At 30.7% G+C, this 17,533-nt stretch overlaps 1 protein-coding gene and 1 long non-coding RNA gene across 6 annotated transcripts in view; one reads left to right on the top strand and one right to left on the bottom strand.

Annotated features, from left to right (window-relative positions):
- Positions 1-17,533, top strand: part of LOC100741610 — a 66,280-nt gene that overhangs the window by 42,520 nt on the left and 6,227 nt on the right. For all 5 annotated transcript variants that reach the window (XM_012394917.3, XM_012394918.3, XM_033318597.1 and 2 more), the window contains 2 exons: positions 8,020-8,113; positions 15,923-16,211. In XM_012394917.3, coding sequence (XP_012250340.1) covers positions 8,020-8,113; positions 15,923-16,211 — 383 coding nt within the window. The remainder of the gene's footprint in view (positions 1-8,019; positions 8,114-15,922; positions 16,212-17,533) is intronic.
- Positions 12,021-15,040, bottom strand: LOC117151176. Its single transcript, XR_004460909.1, has 2 exons — positions 14,780-15,040; positions 12,021-13,615 (listed from the first exon to the last, which is right to left on the bottom strand). It is a non-coding gene; the product is annotated as an uncharacterized LOC117151176 (long non-coding RNA).

Below are 17,533 nucleotides of genomic sequence, written 5' to 3'. Positions count from 1 at the left end.
ATCAGACAGAAAAGCAAGGATAGTATAAATAAAGAAATTATATCCAAGAGATAGGAAATCCAAATGATGAGTTAACTTGATTCCCCGGTTAACAGTTAAGGAAAAATAAACATATGGCAGTAACCGAACTGACAAGAGAGTAAGATCTTTAGAATATGACTCACATGATGTTTCATATTATCTATTTTTCAATGAATGAGATCTATTTATACGGTTTGAAGAGGGAACGTATCTCGAGGGTGTGTTTTCGTGGAATCCTAGGATTGGTTGGTAGATCGAGGATGTTTAACCGTTAGAAGATTGAGGCTACACTGAACAGCGAATGAGCATCTTACAATATTAAACAATTATTATTTTGTATTTTTATACTAATCTCACTGACCTTGTTATTTTTACATATTTCACAGTACAAGATAAATTTCATTTATATACATATAAATGACGAAAATATTTGAACATTTATGAAAAACTTTTATGAGTATATTACGATTGTTATAGAAAACATTAAAAAATTTTATTGCCACTATAACGAGACACGACCATTATAATAATAAATCATTAACAATTATAAACTTATCGATAATTATAAATTTATTTGAAGATATACATAAAAGTCATGACATTTATTAGTGATAGAATATTTTTGAGTTTTATATAGTACATACGATACATCTATCTAAGTTTTCCATGATAAGTGTTGCAATACTTCCTGAGCCACTGTAAACCGTAAGCAATTTCATTATCACGAATGAACTGACCATCACCTGGAAAATATATTGTACAATTAATTTCTCGATATGTTGGTATTTAATATAGTGAATACATTCGTTAGAGCAATGATCTCTATCAAACTCGATAACTGTAATTCTATTTTCGCTTAATCGCTAAACTAAGCGGCACGACGTCTGAAAATAGCTTAAGGCGGTAACTCTCCATGAAGTCGATCAATCGGTTTCTAATTGAAGAAACTTTCCGTGGTATAGCATCGAGATGCCACGAATCTAGCACGTGATATTTACGTGACGTTTGACGTCAATAAGACGGGAAATCTGCGAAATTCGATCTCGTGAAAATTTGAATCATAAATTGGAAATGACGGGAAACGTTTAAACTTTATGATTTATTACCCTTCGGACTGACATAACACCACAAAAAGCTAACAAACGGATTTTCACAACAATCTGGTTCAGTCAGATTCTATTGTACTCTCAAACTATATTTTACGAAACATTCTCGGTCAGTCAACGACCTGAATTTTTTGTATATTATAATTCTTCATATTTTCTCCAAACTTCTTAAGAAACGAGTTATGATTAAAAATCACGATTTGGTCCGAAAGTGAACCAAAGAAAGTAGTTCGCAAAGAAAGATAATTACTGCTTACTTTCGAAATATTTCTGCATCTCATATTTAAAAGATTTCTTCAAGGAGAACAAATAAATTTAAAGAATTGCGAACATACAAATAGGTAATTACATATATATTGTGTAATAATTTCTTTAAAATTCCAGTGAAATGCAAACATCAACGTCAAACGACTCATTCACCCTAACAAAGAAAATCAATAATAGAAAGTGATCAATGAAAATATTAGACTTTTGTAATCAAATAATTGAGATAAACATTCGATACTATAAGAAATTGCAAAATGTTATAAATTGTTTGAAAGAATTCGTAAAAAATGATACAGCACAATCCCTTAAATAGCAACTTGTACTGAAAATGTATGTGCGTACTTCACTGTAACGTAATGTAATAACATTTTGCTTCTCAAAGTTATTAAACGCTATTTTATGCGAGATGAGTCATCTTACCTAGGATTCCTAATATTTAGAATCTGTTTGGTAATACGTAATTCTAGCTTCTTTTTAATAAATATACGATCTTTGTTTAATTTCTAGCGATATTAAACAGAATCTGATTACGAAAAGATAAGACATAAGTGAAATTGCGTCTAGTTGTCTCACTGATTTGTCTCCTTCGATGTTCTTTGTGTACGACCTTCCTCCTCTGAGTATGACACACGCATAACTTTTTTCCCCTTTTAGTTTCCTAGATAGGCTCGATTAGCTTCCTTGTTCATGGGTTTTGAAAACTCTTTGAAAACTCCAAGGTAGACGCGCGAGGTAGACAATGGAATAGCAGTTTCCTAGTTTGAGTCATACGCTTACGCACAAAGTGTTTTCCTAGCACATAATTTTAATATACTCACGAGTTGGAAAAGGTTAATTTAAAGAGAATAAATGAGAGAATATGAAAATATTTCTTACAAATTTTGTAAGCCTTGAATCGGGACTTGGATTTGTAAAATAAAAATATCTTGAACATTTTTGTATTGCAAAAATGATTTTAGGAGTACAGTAGAAAATTGATTAAAGATAGTGTTTTAAAATTAAAAGAAAAAAGAAAGCAAAGTTCATGGTACGTAATAAATAATAGAGATAAAAATTTATTTGCGAGAGTAATTTTTGTACAAGTAAGAATTGATAATTTTGATGGCTTGTTGTTTTGAATTACAACATATTCTACTTCAATTTGAACAAAACTCTAGATATTAGTATACAGAAGATTTGACGCGAAATGGCCACTATGTTTCTGATCCCTGTGATGTATATTATTGACTAAAAATTTTGAATATCTTACTTTTTTCGGTAAACTTCAGAACCAAATAACTTTTCAATTAAATATCAAATTAATTAAAAAAATTGAAACTAATTGTTACAAATATCCTGTAATTATGCTTGAAGGAAAGTACAAGTTAAATTTCACAAACATGATTAGGCTTCTTGATAATTAAACTTATGTTAACCTTACGTTATCTCGTTCCACTTTTACTTTAGTACACCAAATAAAACTATGGATTATCTTAATAGCGTGATATTATATAATAGCTTAACTAAAAATACGTAAACACGTGACATTAATACTTAAATTAACATTAAATTCAGACATGTGCAATATATTTGAATAAACAATAAGCGAAAATGGCATCAGATACATCGACCGTAACAGATGGAGAAAAATTTTCAATTCAAATCAAGCCAAAGTTTACTATTATTATAACAATTTATAAATCTATGACTGTGTAGGAGGATAAAACGATTTTATTGAGAGAGATTATATCCATTATAGAAATAAATTTGTTTAATTAGTAATCAATAATAACAGAGTAGAAAATGAAAGATAGAAAACGGAGAAATAAAATAATTTCAAGTCCTTAACATTACCAACTGTGTATGTACATAATCAAAATGAAAGTTTATCTAATTAATTCTATATACTTTTTCTTAATTTTTAAAATTTAGCTACCCGTGAACATTGTCGAGCGTAAGTTAACACAACTTTTGCTCCTTCCTCTTTTTCTTTTTGACAAATAAATGTCTTTGAATCATTGTAATTTTTCGAACGGTTCCTGGTGTGTACTTTGAATCTTGGCCAATAAGCGTCTTTATGGCGCGAAAGAGTTATACATTTGCGTCAGAAGGTTCCTTCGCGCTGCGGATAAATGGTTCTAAACTGTTCACGTTCAGGCTGGTTGAAATAGCGTTGTTTACATCCAACGATCTGCTGAATACAAAGGGGCATCTGCTCTCGATAATCTTGCTCTTAAATTCGCGTTAGTTGTCAAGCAACGGTACTTACATATGCAAATTGCAATATGTTTCAATATAAATTATATATCCGTACGTATTTCATCACGTGTTGACAACAAATGTGCGTCTTCATCGTCATAGAACACTTATCAAGACTCGATTATTGTGTCAAATTGAAACGATCATGGAAATAATAATCACTTCATTATCTTATTATCTCAATTGTTTCTACATATTGTTAGCTCTTTCTAAAGATGATCAGGTAATCAAATGAAAATTGATGAAACGGTCTATACTTTTAAGTTTTTAAAAATGATTCATCATTCAATGTTATAGAATATAAAATAACAAATTCTCTTTATAATCTCTCTCGGTATAAGCTTGTTGATTCAATTATTTACTTTAGTTGAACTTAATTTTTATTTATAGTTGAAGAAGAATTTAATATGAAAATTAAAATATATTCATTTATAATGATAGACAGATTATAGCAAGAAGATAGATAATAAAAAAAGAAAAAATCTGGGATTATAAATAGACAAATAATCTTTCATATTTTTATCAGCTTTCCAAAAATTGTTGCAATTTTATATTACGTTCATGTTAAGTACAAGGACAGAAATGCAAATAGAGTTATTTATAGGCTTTCTATCTGCTAACCGCTTAATCCGAGATAAAATGGCCTCATCATTTCAATGAAAATAACCAGTCACTGTAATTACTCGGTCATAAATAAGAATAAACCAAACTTTCAGATGTAAATTAGTACACGCAGACAGACGTTATATATCGAACTGATTAAATCACAATAAAAATAGGATATAAATACACAGTAAACCTCTTCTTTGGAGAATACAATTTACGCCTGTTGTTACGATTATAGCATTAGAAATTTATGCGTTAAAAGATGTAAAAATAGAATTTTCTTTCTACGACCATATGTATAAAAAGAAATATTGTTCTTTAATATTGGATTGTTGAGAAGTTTATAGCAAAGCTTAAAGAAAATTTGAAGACGAAACATTCTATTTATAATAAATATACGCAATTTGTTTCCATGAAGATTCAAAAGCTTTAATCGAAAAGTCCCTCGCGTTTTTGAATGATAAATTCCTTCAAATAATTTTATAAAACAATTTACTGGACAGTATCTATTAAAATAAAAATATTTTGATCAAAAATTAAAATGAACGATGTACTATACTTTTTCGTCTGATCAATTTCATACGTTTTTAATTACTTAGTTTAATAAATGATCGATGGCGAAGGTTTAGAGAAATATAGATTATCCGATCATAACGAATAATCTTTCAAATCCATCACATACACAATAAAAGTTAATACCGATAGCTACAAAGATTGCTATATTTCTGTGATCAACCCAATATCATCGGTAGCAGGACAGAGATACTTCTCCTATTAAGTAAAAAGAAAGCTCCCATTCGAATGATCTGGCTTTGTTTTGAATACTTTAATACGTGCTAAATGTTATCATAATCCTTGCTTACCCTTATCACTCTAAGAAGCGAAAGATAGAAAGATCAATAACATTTAATAGCTATTCGAAATAGGACATACGGAATGGAATTACTTTTAAATCGTACTAAATGGTGAAATACCCTTTCCGATACGTTGTATTAAATGTCGATCGAAAATATTTGCATTGATCCATCACTAATTCGTCACTGTCAGATTTCCGCGCATTTCTGTAGATTAATTTATTCTCTCTCAAAAAAAGCCTTCTTTATGGATTATTGTTTGCCAGAGGACGTTTGTCCTTTCAATAAAACATATATACAGCGATGTATTATAATGACATTAATCGCGTATAGTTATGAATTACTGCATTGTTTGTGACATTCTGATGGTTATACAGGATGGTTGGTAGCTGGTGGTACAAGCGGAAAGGGGGTGATTCTACACGAAAAAAGAAGTCGAAAATATAGAATAAAAATTTGTTGGTTGAGACTTTGTTTTCGAGAAAATCGTCTTTGAATTTTCGTTTGGTACGCGTGCACTTTGTCACGTCTCGTTATAACGGATCTCACTGTAGATCGTTGTCCCGATTGAAAAATTAAAAAAAAAATTAAAAAAAGTTTTATTCTATATTTTCGACTCCTTTTTTCGCGTAGAATCACCCTCTTTCCATTTGTACCACCAGTTACCAACCACCCTGTATATTGAATACACTCATTAATTAGTATCAAAGTATTTAAGTCTATTGTAGCTTACTAGCTAGTTTACCATAAGAAAAATAAGTTAACTTACACTAGTTCGTATCAAAATTCGTTTTCAGAAGGCAGAGTTTGACGAATGGGTTTCTAAAGTTGGAATTTTCCTATCATCTATATTTTTCTTAAAAGGAAATATTAAAGAACTATTAAAAGAATTATTTATGAGCATGGGAAAATAAAGTGCTTGCAGAATGCAGCTGCGTCAAGCTATAAAAAAATTCTTCCTCATCGGGGAAGGTTGACCATTTTTATAACTCCTGTGGTTGAGTTGTGTCGATCGATAAATCCGTTGACATTCAAGTATAATGTAGACATTTTATACCGTTATTGTATACTTTATAATTTTTTTGTATTTGTTTAGACTATCTAAAGAATGTATTAAATATACCAATATCGTAAAAAAACGTTCTATGCTCATAAAGTAAAGATGTGTGATATAAAAGTTATTAATAGCTTCCATAAATTACTGTAAAAGCTATAAGAAACGTATCGTTATCTATTAAAAATATTTATGAATAGACTCGTGTCTGCAAAACGTCTACAATTTTAATTGTTCTTCGTGTTTATAAATAATGACACGCTTTACTTAGTATCAATTCTACTGTTCCTCACTAGTGGATTGAATCATCAGAATATATTTGTAGTAGCACGGTGCAGTAATCATGAATACACAGACAGTAGTGTTTGCCTTACATGTAGCTGACAGTAATGCCATACTTGCAACTGGCAATATAGGTAATGTATGCTGAAGATAATAAAACTTTTTTCCAATTAAAAGACTGAATTATGAAAATATTTGTAAAATAGATTCATAATAATATTATATTTCGAATAGTTTCAGACATAACTTTGATGAATCAGCGTAATAGATTTCTTTAGGTTTGACCTTTCCAATTTAGGAATTTTCGTTGAAAAATGCTTAATGCGTACACTGTACATAAATCCCCTAAATCTTGCTATCCGATTTTCTGTACGTCCTAAAACCAGTATACAGCACATACAAGCACATTGTACAGTACCCCAACCTTAGTCCTAAGCCTATATTACAGAAGGCAGATAAAATTTTGTATCGGAGAAGGCAGGTAGGTAATTTGTCGGATGACCTTTAACAAGAGGGAAGAACTTTCCCCAATCTGCGTGTACACTCCATCTACGCATGCTATTACCCTTGTTAGTGAATGCTAGAAAGGAAAATTACCTATAACATCAGTTAGGAAGCCCGGGCTTACAGAACCTCGGGGTTGAGACATTAAGAGACATACTTGTTGCCATGTGCCTAACTATGTACCTAACTACTTATCTCGTAGAAACGATGCTAACGGACGATAATTTATTGCTAGCTATTTAAAAATTATACGGATGCGTCGACTGGTATTATAAGAATCGTCGTATTATAAGAATCTTTTTCAATAACAAGGTAACGATGGAAAAGACTGCGACTTAGTTCCTAACTAATCCCCTACTCAAAGATATAATAAATACTCTTACTAGAGGTTAAGGATCAATTTAGCTAGATAACAGATTTTCAAAAACTCTGAATTCAATGTACGCTTAACAAGATTTTTTTTTTACAAATCCTTAGTATATTTGAGAATATAACTTTATCAAAAACACTAGTTATCTATAAATACCGAGATCTTTAGATTAAGATCTTAAGATTATATATAATTCCTGTTTTCATTAACCATGTACCTATATACATCAAGCAAAGTTACAATAACTATGTTTAATTTTTATGAATAAACGACGTCATTACTTAAAACGTCATAAAAATCTAACGTCATATAGATTTGACGTCATATACAACTATAACGTTATAATATGTGTATTGATTTATAATACCGAGACAGCTTTCGAAGGTAACATCCAGGGATGAATGAACATCGCTGGTCATTCTGACGAACGATAAAATGATGTCATAAAAGTATATTTTTATTTCAGGATGCTTGCAACCTTTGTAGTATATAAAAAATGAAATGAGATTATGCGAAATAATGAAATACTATGGAAATGAGAAGTTAAATAGAATACAAAGGAATCTGTTTTTAGCTTTCAACAATAATAAAGATAAATGCATTTGTTAATTAAAAAAGCAGTGACACTCGCTAAATTATCGTTCTATCCATTGTATTCATACGATTAGATATTTCGGACGTACTAATAATAAAATATAATTATTTTTATTTATGCAGATCCTCCTGTCGACAGCGTGTACATGATATGTGGCGTATTGATCGCTTTGCTATTAGTCGGCGTCATCATCGTTCTCCTTGCTGTAACGATCAGGTAATAAAATATATACTAATATTTTAAAGAACATTTAACATCTTAGAATACGACAACGTAAATATTTTGCATTTTCCAAAACATTTTCCAAACCTCTTAGAGTTTATTAATACATATAATATATCGCAATAATATACGTATATTGTAAATGATTACTAAACGTATTTGAATATCTTGTAGTATGTTATGTATAAAAAAAAGACTAATCTTTTACATCTAGTAATTTAGTCTTCGATACAAAAATAAAAATATATATAACAGTTACGTATATTGGTACAACGTCGACTTCGAGAGCTTCACAATATGAAAAATGGATGAGAAGGATAACAAACGTTATAATAAATCAGTGGAGCGAAGTTGTAAACTATAAAAAAAGCCAACAGAGGAAGAAGGAAAATAGAGAATGCATAAAATATTAAAAATAGAAAGTACACAATTGGATATAGTTCAACAGTCCTTTCAAGCATTAATCGCGTGTTATTGAACATGCATCAACAAATAGCATGTATTCATCAACTAAAACTCTATCCAATTAAGGTCATCTCTCTGTTTCTCTTTCTCGCACGTTCGCCACCAAGTAACGATATACTTACGTAGTTCGTATTGCTGTCGAATGCAAACATGTGTATAACTACGTTGTAGTGTCGGCGTAAATTTATCAAGAAGAAAGCAACGCCGTATATGATGCATATATCGCGATACGTGTACAAAACTTAATTAAATAACGTGATTAAAACTCGTTAAACGTTAATGATCAAGGAAATGAATGTATTATCGTGCAAGGTGATCCACCTTAGAAATTAAATGTATAAATGTTTTTTTTATTTGAAGTTAAAAGAAAATGAAGTCGGTTGCTAACCATAAGTACAATTTCTTTCTATAAGGCAATTCGTTTGTAATAGCTTCCTGGAATATGGAATTTCAATCGAAAACGTTTTAATAAATTCGAACGAAGATATTAAAGCGATGCTTGTCATATCAATACTCAATTCGTGTATTTTTTAGTAACACTATCTAGAGTTAGACTTTGATTTGAAAAGTAAAACTAAGCAAAGCAATGCTAATTATTCAATGAAATTTCTGATAACGTATGAATAGCCTGTATTTTACATTTCGTAGCGTGAATCAGGGTTTTCATTTGAAAATCTGACTCACACAATTCAACATTATTACAAATGATTTCGGAACGAGCGAATTATCGTGACTTAACGTACTTCGCGTATAATTAATTAGCTATTTAGATCGGAATATCTTGTGCGCTATTAATAATGCGAAGTAATGTGTGCGGGCAAAATGAGTTTACAATAGAATTGCAGCAAAATGTTAAACATTATCCAATTTTTATAAGAATGCATAACTAGCTCATTAGCAATCAAAATCTATCATATTTTTCAAATAATCGAAATGACGTTAACATGAAATAATTGCGCATTAGACGTACCAGATGCCGTAATAATATGATCGTTCGTTGCATGCTTTAACAGGAATCGGAAATTCGTGAATCACGTGCAGACTCGCGTGGATGAAATGTGGAAATCTGATAATCTGTAAGAGAATTTCGCTTTAAATCCCAATAAAGGATTTTATCTTGGATTTATCCGACTGTAAGTTTTCCTGTCCAACAGCATTGTGATCGAGATTAGACGGAAAGGTTTCTCCATGTATCCAGACTGCAGTCGATAAAAATATTTTTCTTCGTATTTTCGCTAGTTTCACCTGAACAAATTCTATCTCGAGATTAGAATCCAGGAACTTCATTGCAATACGCTTTCGTTGAAAATTTTCTCTGTGCCTGTGATAGTGAAGCAACTTTTATTATCTCTCTCTTTATCTGGATAACAATGGTGTGTGTAGCTTGTGTAAAGATGATCGTCTGTTTTATTGTTGATAGTATAAAGTGTTCCTGTTCCTATATGTTGTCCCGTAATTAAGTAAATGAAATTTTTATCGGAATTTATCATCCTTATAAACAGTATATGTGTACATACTATATACTGACAAATGCCATAAGATGTACGAAAAGTAATTTCCGGTTACATAAACGCGAACAAGTTGGAAGTGATCAAATCACTTCCAATATCACAGAAATTATTCAATATCACAGAAAGTTTGAGCGAAACATTCATCACAATGATCAATTTTCACAAAGATTGAAAATTAATCCTATTGCAAAAATCAATTTACCATTTTCTTTACCATGTTATGTAATTTTTTTAGTATTTCTAATCTTTTATATTAAAATTATCGTACCAATTGCATAATTGTTTATTTTTAACTATAGCTTTTATACAGTAAATATTATAAATAAAGTTAATAATAGGTGTTTACTATTATACGTGTTTGTATACTTACGTATGGATATGACAAACAACTCGCGATACAATGACTGAAGAAATGTCAAGTCCGCACAGTAATACCACTAATGAAAAGAGTTTATCATTATCGACGTCAATAACATTTAAAAACAAACTAACTGTTCCATATAAACAAGGGCAAAATAAACATGTTTTGTAGCTTTTATGACATGCGCAGTAGGATTTGTTCACTGATTTTAGCCGATTGACTCATTTTATAGTTTCTCACGATTATTAGGTCTTCTATGAAACAGTGTTACGTATATCCGTTAATTAACATAAAATACGCACATTAGAAATTATCATTCGTTAAACATTTGTTAAATTCATTTAAATATTCCATGAATTGGCACATAGAGGATATAGTATAATTAACGGGTGTTTTGTAACATGAAAAAATACATCTTTAAAGAATTTAAATGTTAATTTTGATATTTGCTAACAAATTGCGTTTAACCGTTTCCACTGATGAATTCCAGTGTGTATTATTCCTCCAGAGAATTTTTCCAAGTTAATTAAATTAGATACTTAAAATATATAATTTGTCTTATTATATTAAGCTAATCTCATTATTGCCCATTGACACAATTAGCACAGTTTCACAAAGAACGTGTAAGAGAGTTTTGTTTTATCTTTCACCCATTATCAAAGTGAAAACTTTGTTTCATCATGTGAATATAATAATTCGAATTATATTAGTATCGAATTGCAGCGAAACTTTATTTTCAAAATATAAATCTGCTATGAATTTTCTTTCCCATTATTTTGCTTATTATTCTGCTAGTTTTCAGTTTGAAGTTTATCTAAGGCATCGCGAAAATAGGTCTAAATTTGAATTAGGAGCATAACTTTCGAAAGTGCAGTAAAAGCGCACTTTTATTGAATAGAAATGAAACTCGATATATGTATCAAATCAGTCATTCAGTGGAAAGTGTGTATATTATTTAAGACAGAACGTGTTTGTCGAATAAAAGCAAAATGAAAAATGGAATTAGCTACCTACTAAGTGTCATACGCATGGTCCACTTTTCCTCTTTGTTTCTATTCATACTTAATATCACATAACATATGAAGCTTTCAACATTTGAAATTTTCTAAATACATATTGATATTCTATAATTTGTTGAAATTTCAAAGAAACATATAAATTTTATTTATCAATCTCATATTTATAAACAGAAATTAAGCTATAAAGTCAAAAATTTATTTAAAACGCTTATATCAGAATTTATCTATCAGATCTCTATGTTGAGTGTTTTACTCAGAAAAATTCGTATTTTATTTTCTATATAAAATATTATTCATTACAGAAACACGCGTAATTCGCATATTTATATAATGATTTAATGATGGACAGCACGTGAATTTCCAATTATAAGGTACTACAAAGATATGCTACAATATCAATCATCTTGTTCATTAGAACAGCGATACTGAATGATAATGATAGGATGAGTCAAGTTTTATCATGACGACAGAAAAGATTGGACTACATGTACAAATGATAGCAGACCGACATAAAAAGAAAAAGAAATTTAACATTTACAAATATGTAATTGTTACACATCCGTTTATATAGATGACTAATTGAATATCGATTTCATAAAACTGTACAAACTATACACTTAACTTTTAATTACATTGGTATAGAATAACGTACATGTACACGTAATGTATGTAGTAACATTTATTTTACAAACATATATTTATTACTAGACTGCGGATGTTTATGCATTTATGGGATATTTAAACATGCAAAAATGTACAGATATAGGAATTATTCAAAATGAAGTATTTGTTATAATTAGTCTGCGAATATTTGTGCAAATCCACATTTTTATGACCGCAACTAAAGAAATGAAACGTAAGCAGAGATTTTTTCACTTTCACTGATACGTTCATTCCATACATTTTTGCATCTTGAAATTCTACATGAATGCATAAAAATTCACGGTCTAGTTGCTATTTGGATATTTGGATGATGAAGCAAATCTCTATTTAGCTTCTACTTCTTTGATTTTGTTCACGGAAATATGAGTTTCAATAAAAATTCGTAGTCTATTTATTATTATAATATGATTATTATATATAATACGTACAGTATTCTATCAAAATATGTATCTTAATTCAATTTTAAAGAGGTAATCTTATGATATGCACCTGTTTTCTAACTTTTAAAGCTACTTTTTAATATGGCGACGAATAAGGTGGTCACAACGACCATGAACCGGATTAGGTAAATGTAAATACACTTATTATCGATTCAGTTAGTTTTGTAATGTAGTCGCAAGTAACAATCTATGTACACGCCCAGGAGACAAAAATAGATACTAATTAAATAGAGCACGCGAATACACCCATCAAACTACCCCTGCTCTGTCTAGACATGCGTCTACTTAAGTAGTGTCAGGTTAAATTTCAACATTAGCCAAACAGACCACATTAATGGCCTAAAATGTATAAGCCAACCATTCGTGTGGATTGCTAAAGAATTGTTTGCCACTCCTTAATGAGGAACATATTCATCAGAAGGATCAAAAGATAAAATCAAGGCATACAAGACATGATCAATATTTCCCCGTAACAATAAAAATATCACATACGAGCTTTTTTTAGAACAATTCTCGGAATGAACAACAATATAGATGTCTATTATGTGTGTTCTTCAACCTGTTGACAAGAACATACGAGTTAACTCGATAATTCCCTATTCTTTATATACAGTTTCGTTTTCTTGCAAATAGATTATATCACATTTATTTTATTTCTACTATTAATTTGTAATTTCATAGTAACAAAAAGTTTTTTTTGGAAGATGAACCGTTTAACAAATTAATTATTTATGAAATATAATTGGAACTTGTATATCTTCCGTTAATAGTTAATAAGTATCATTTGATAGAACAAGTATTTAGAGAAAAAAATTCTTTTTAAGGACAACACTTTTCATATTTAATCTAAAATTATTACTAATCCAGGGATTTAAAAAGTTGTAAAGTACTTTTCACTGTAATTTATATTACGACAGCATATTTTCACAGTAGTATAAAAAATACAGGAATAAAGTAAAAAATTTTTTAATTTGTATCCGATAGGTTGCCTTACTTTTCACGAGAAATTGCTTCCGCATTTACAGTTGGGATTAACACTAGAAACAGTATTTAAAATAGGTATTATTAATATGGATTTTCCCACTTTATTTTAAATACGTGGAATCAATATACCAGATTAATGGGTCGAGATATATGAACTATTCAGATTCATAAATATTTGTTCAACGGCTTCGATTGACAAAACACAAAATTGTATGCAACATTTACGGTAATATGGATCTTGATAATTATCATTAATTTTATATTACTTGATATAATAATTCAGCATAAAAGGTAGGATAATAGTAAAGCGATTGAGAATTTATTATCAAAAGATATAAATCGTTCATTTTAAAGAGGAAAATCCAAATTTTGGTACCTTTCATTATACAAGGTGATTTATTCGATAAATTTGAATTATTTATAGGCTATATATCGTACAATGTTACACAAGACAAAACAAAACAAAATTTATGTGATTTCAAGGAGGACACGTGCTTTTCTCTATACCGTATTGTGTGAGCGAATGTGTTGCCAAGATCAACTTAAATGAAACGCTATATTTTTTCGGAAAATCAAAAGAGCATTATCTAATATAAATACATCTAAAGCATATATTTAAACAAACAATCAGTTAACATAAAAATGATATTAAAAATCATCATTTTCTTCAAATTAACTACGAATACATTTTGTAACTTCTCGAACCGCATTAAAAACGCGTATTTAGCATTTACAAATCATGTGTAATTTATCTTATATAACTATATAACATTATCTAAAATAAAATTTTCATTGCAAAAATCTCAATAAACGTTCACTGTTAGCATGATATACCGTCAAAATATTGAATACAAGCAAAACAAAAACAATCATTGCATCGTATATCATTTTATCATATTTAACATGCAAATATTATTGTATATGTTGCTTACATGTCAAACAATTTATAATTAATTAAAAGTTGATAAGTTATCTTGTATATTCAAAAGAAAATGAATAATTGAAATTTTACTAGTAGAAATGGATCTAAATATAATTAAATGAAATATAAATATAGAAGTAAACACTTTGAAGATCTACCAATAACAATTAAGAATATATTACTTATAATAATAAAAACTTCGATTTTCCAAATTCGTTTCTCATGATAATCGACACAAGTACAAAATGTGGTTCCAGTAAAGTGTTGAAAACGTTATGCAATATTTCCTACTTACTATATATAAAAAGAATCGTTAGAATCACATTTCGATTACGTTATTCTCCTTGTTCTACGGTTATGTTTAAAAACGTATACATGGCATACGTCTGGCCTTTCCAACAACTAACCGGGGCCGCAATGACGACAATGAAATGCTCTCAAGTGAACGAGCGAGCGTGTACCGTTCGAATTTCACGCAGCAAGTGATCCGATTGGCTGACGCTCGGGGCAACCTCCAATCGTGGCTCAGCGTCCACGTGACGTCACGAGACGGTATTATATACCGTCGCGCGCCGCACCGTTCCTATCAGATCTCGGTTGGCTTTTGAAATGAGCGAAACGAGGTAATTTTCGGAGAGTTCTGGCAGCTCGCGCGCCCTTCGGCTGTGAGAGAAGCCGGGTGGTGGTTTTTCCCTTAGTTGAAACAAGTAGAAGAAAGCTAAATTACTCGTATAAGTCATCATTCGAATCTTAGCAACGCAGTTCAACGTCAAGAATTCTTTCATAAACTAGTCATCGAACGCGTCGCCGTTGTTAGTCGAGTGAACGTACGAGAACGAACAGCTGAATTGTACAAAGTGTTTCGTCGATAGCATGAGTTAAAAGGTGGGCCGGAATAGGTCGCGCAGAACGTCGAATTAATATCCGTACAATTGGGTGCTCTGTAATCGAATTGAGGAGTTAAACAGGACTTTCTAAGTCAAGACTTCACTCTCGTGTGATACTTTTGCTTGTAATTGACGAAGGCTTTGCGACACAATGCTGGAATAGAAGCTTAAGAAGGAAGAGAAAGAGAAATAGAAGACGTGAGAAGTAAGAACTGGATAAAAAGTACTACAAGAGAAAGAGAGAGAGAAACAACAGACTGATAAGAGGCAAATCGCCATAAAGAAAAAATCGTTATATTTATTTCGTGTAGAATACAGACGCGTTCTGGTCGTTTGGTCTCTACGTTTTGGTTTATATTTTTCTCCGGAAGCCGGCACAAGCGTTCTCGATATACCATTCGAGAACCGCGGCACATAAACGGCTTAAAAATTAATTCCGAAAGTTTGAAATCCACTAAAGCGAAGCTCTCGAAGCTGTACCTGAGACTGAAACAGAAAAAAAAAATGGTCGGGAGCAATGGGACTATGATTGCCATTCGGCTTGTCCGTAGCAAATTGCGGAAACGGGAGGATCATTCGAATGCGGTACATCCGGAAGCGACCGTAGTTCAAACAGCAACATCGCCAGTCTCGACGATCGTCGAACCGTCTTATCCTGGTGAAGGTTGTTGCACGCAGACGTCAGTCACTACCACATCGACGGATCTGGGAAACAGTACAGCTGTTGAACAGGATAACGTCTATGCTACAGTCAATCCGGCAGATCAATTCGTCTGGCAGTTTCCGCCTCCTTATCCACCGCCTCATACACCGACGCAGTATACGTTGTACAACGACCAGGTTAGTACTATGTATAAACTCTATTTTTTTACTTTCTTATTTTCTCTCCCCCTTTTTTGTTATTTCTCATCGTGTGGTTCTTTTTTTTCTTTTCTTTCCTTCCTTGGAACTTGTAATGTTGAACGAAACGAAGACTACGCGTTTCTCCCTTCTAACTTCGCCCATATTCTCTGTATACTTACATTGGCTGCGCTAACCAGTAGAGCCAGTATTACCAGATTTTACTGGTTTATTCTCTGACTACCAGGATTACTCGTATAATACTTAAGTTAATAGAACGATCCTTCTTTTTATGGAATTAGTTGCTACGTGTGAAAACTTGTTTGTATCTTGATCTTTTAGCGGGTAAAATTAAATGAAGAATATTATGATACAGGATGTCATTAAGTAATGTAATTAAGGAGTAAGGTATTGGTGGGAAGTACATTGGTTTCGAAGGATAATAAAAAGTGGTTTAAACTATGTATATCGCAGTTGCTATGCCTATACTTGTGTATTCTAGAACTGATCGATCTTGTGTATATATTCATACATACATACATACATACATGTTACTACTCTTCGTTTGCTTATATACCGTAGTATTAAAAACATTTCATTTGCTGGAAATTTTATTTACTGGATATCAATATTATGAATCGAAAATTACATTGAAAAACGAGATAGAGGATGAAAGATTTGAAAAAAAAATAACGAAAATTCGAGCATATTTTAATAAAAGTAAAAGGTATCAAATGTACTATTATAATATGTTACTCATTGCTTGTTTACCAATATTTACTTTATCAAAAGGGTCTATATTATACTTATTGAGATTATAGATTACTTTTGTGAAAATTTTATTGCAATTTTTATTATCGTTTACATTTACGAAACCTTCAATTCAAACAACTTTCTTAGAAACTTGTATCTGATCAACTTGATGAACTGGATTTTGGACCTTGAATGAATTCGTATTATTTTTATAACGAACTTCATATAAAATAATATCGTCAAATCATCAAATATTAACGTAATTCAATAACCAATATTTAAAAAAAACTTCTTATGCACCATGCTTCGTTACAAGTACAAATGAGACGACGATTACAATATATATATATCTTAACAACAAGACTTTAAATACATTTATTACAATTTTATTTATCTTTAGTCTATATTACATAAAATATTGCCAATCGTATTGTAGTTTCAAGTATATTAATAATTTCATAGTAGGTTCTCGCTAAAATTTACATCCATAAAATTATGAAAGCTTGTGCAATATGTTATTTATAGTAGATATAATGCATCGGCTATACATAATATATTATAACTGAAAA

The sequence above is a fragment of the Bombus impatiens genome, unplaced genomic scaffold (assembly GCF_000188095.3).
Source record: "Bombus impatiens unplaced genomic scaffold, BIMP_2.2 scf_0102, whole genome shotgun sequence".
Lineage (NCBI taxonomy): Eukaryota > Metazoa > Arthropoda > Insecta > Hymenoptera > Apidae > Bombus > Bombus impatiens.
This window is presented reverse-complemented; position numbering and strand designations above follow the sequence as displayed.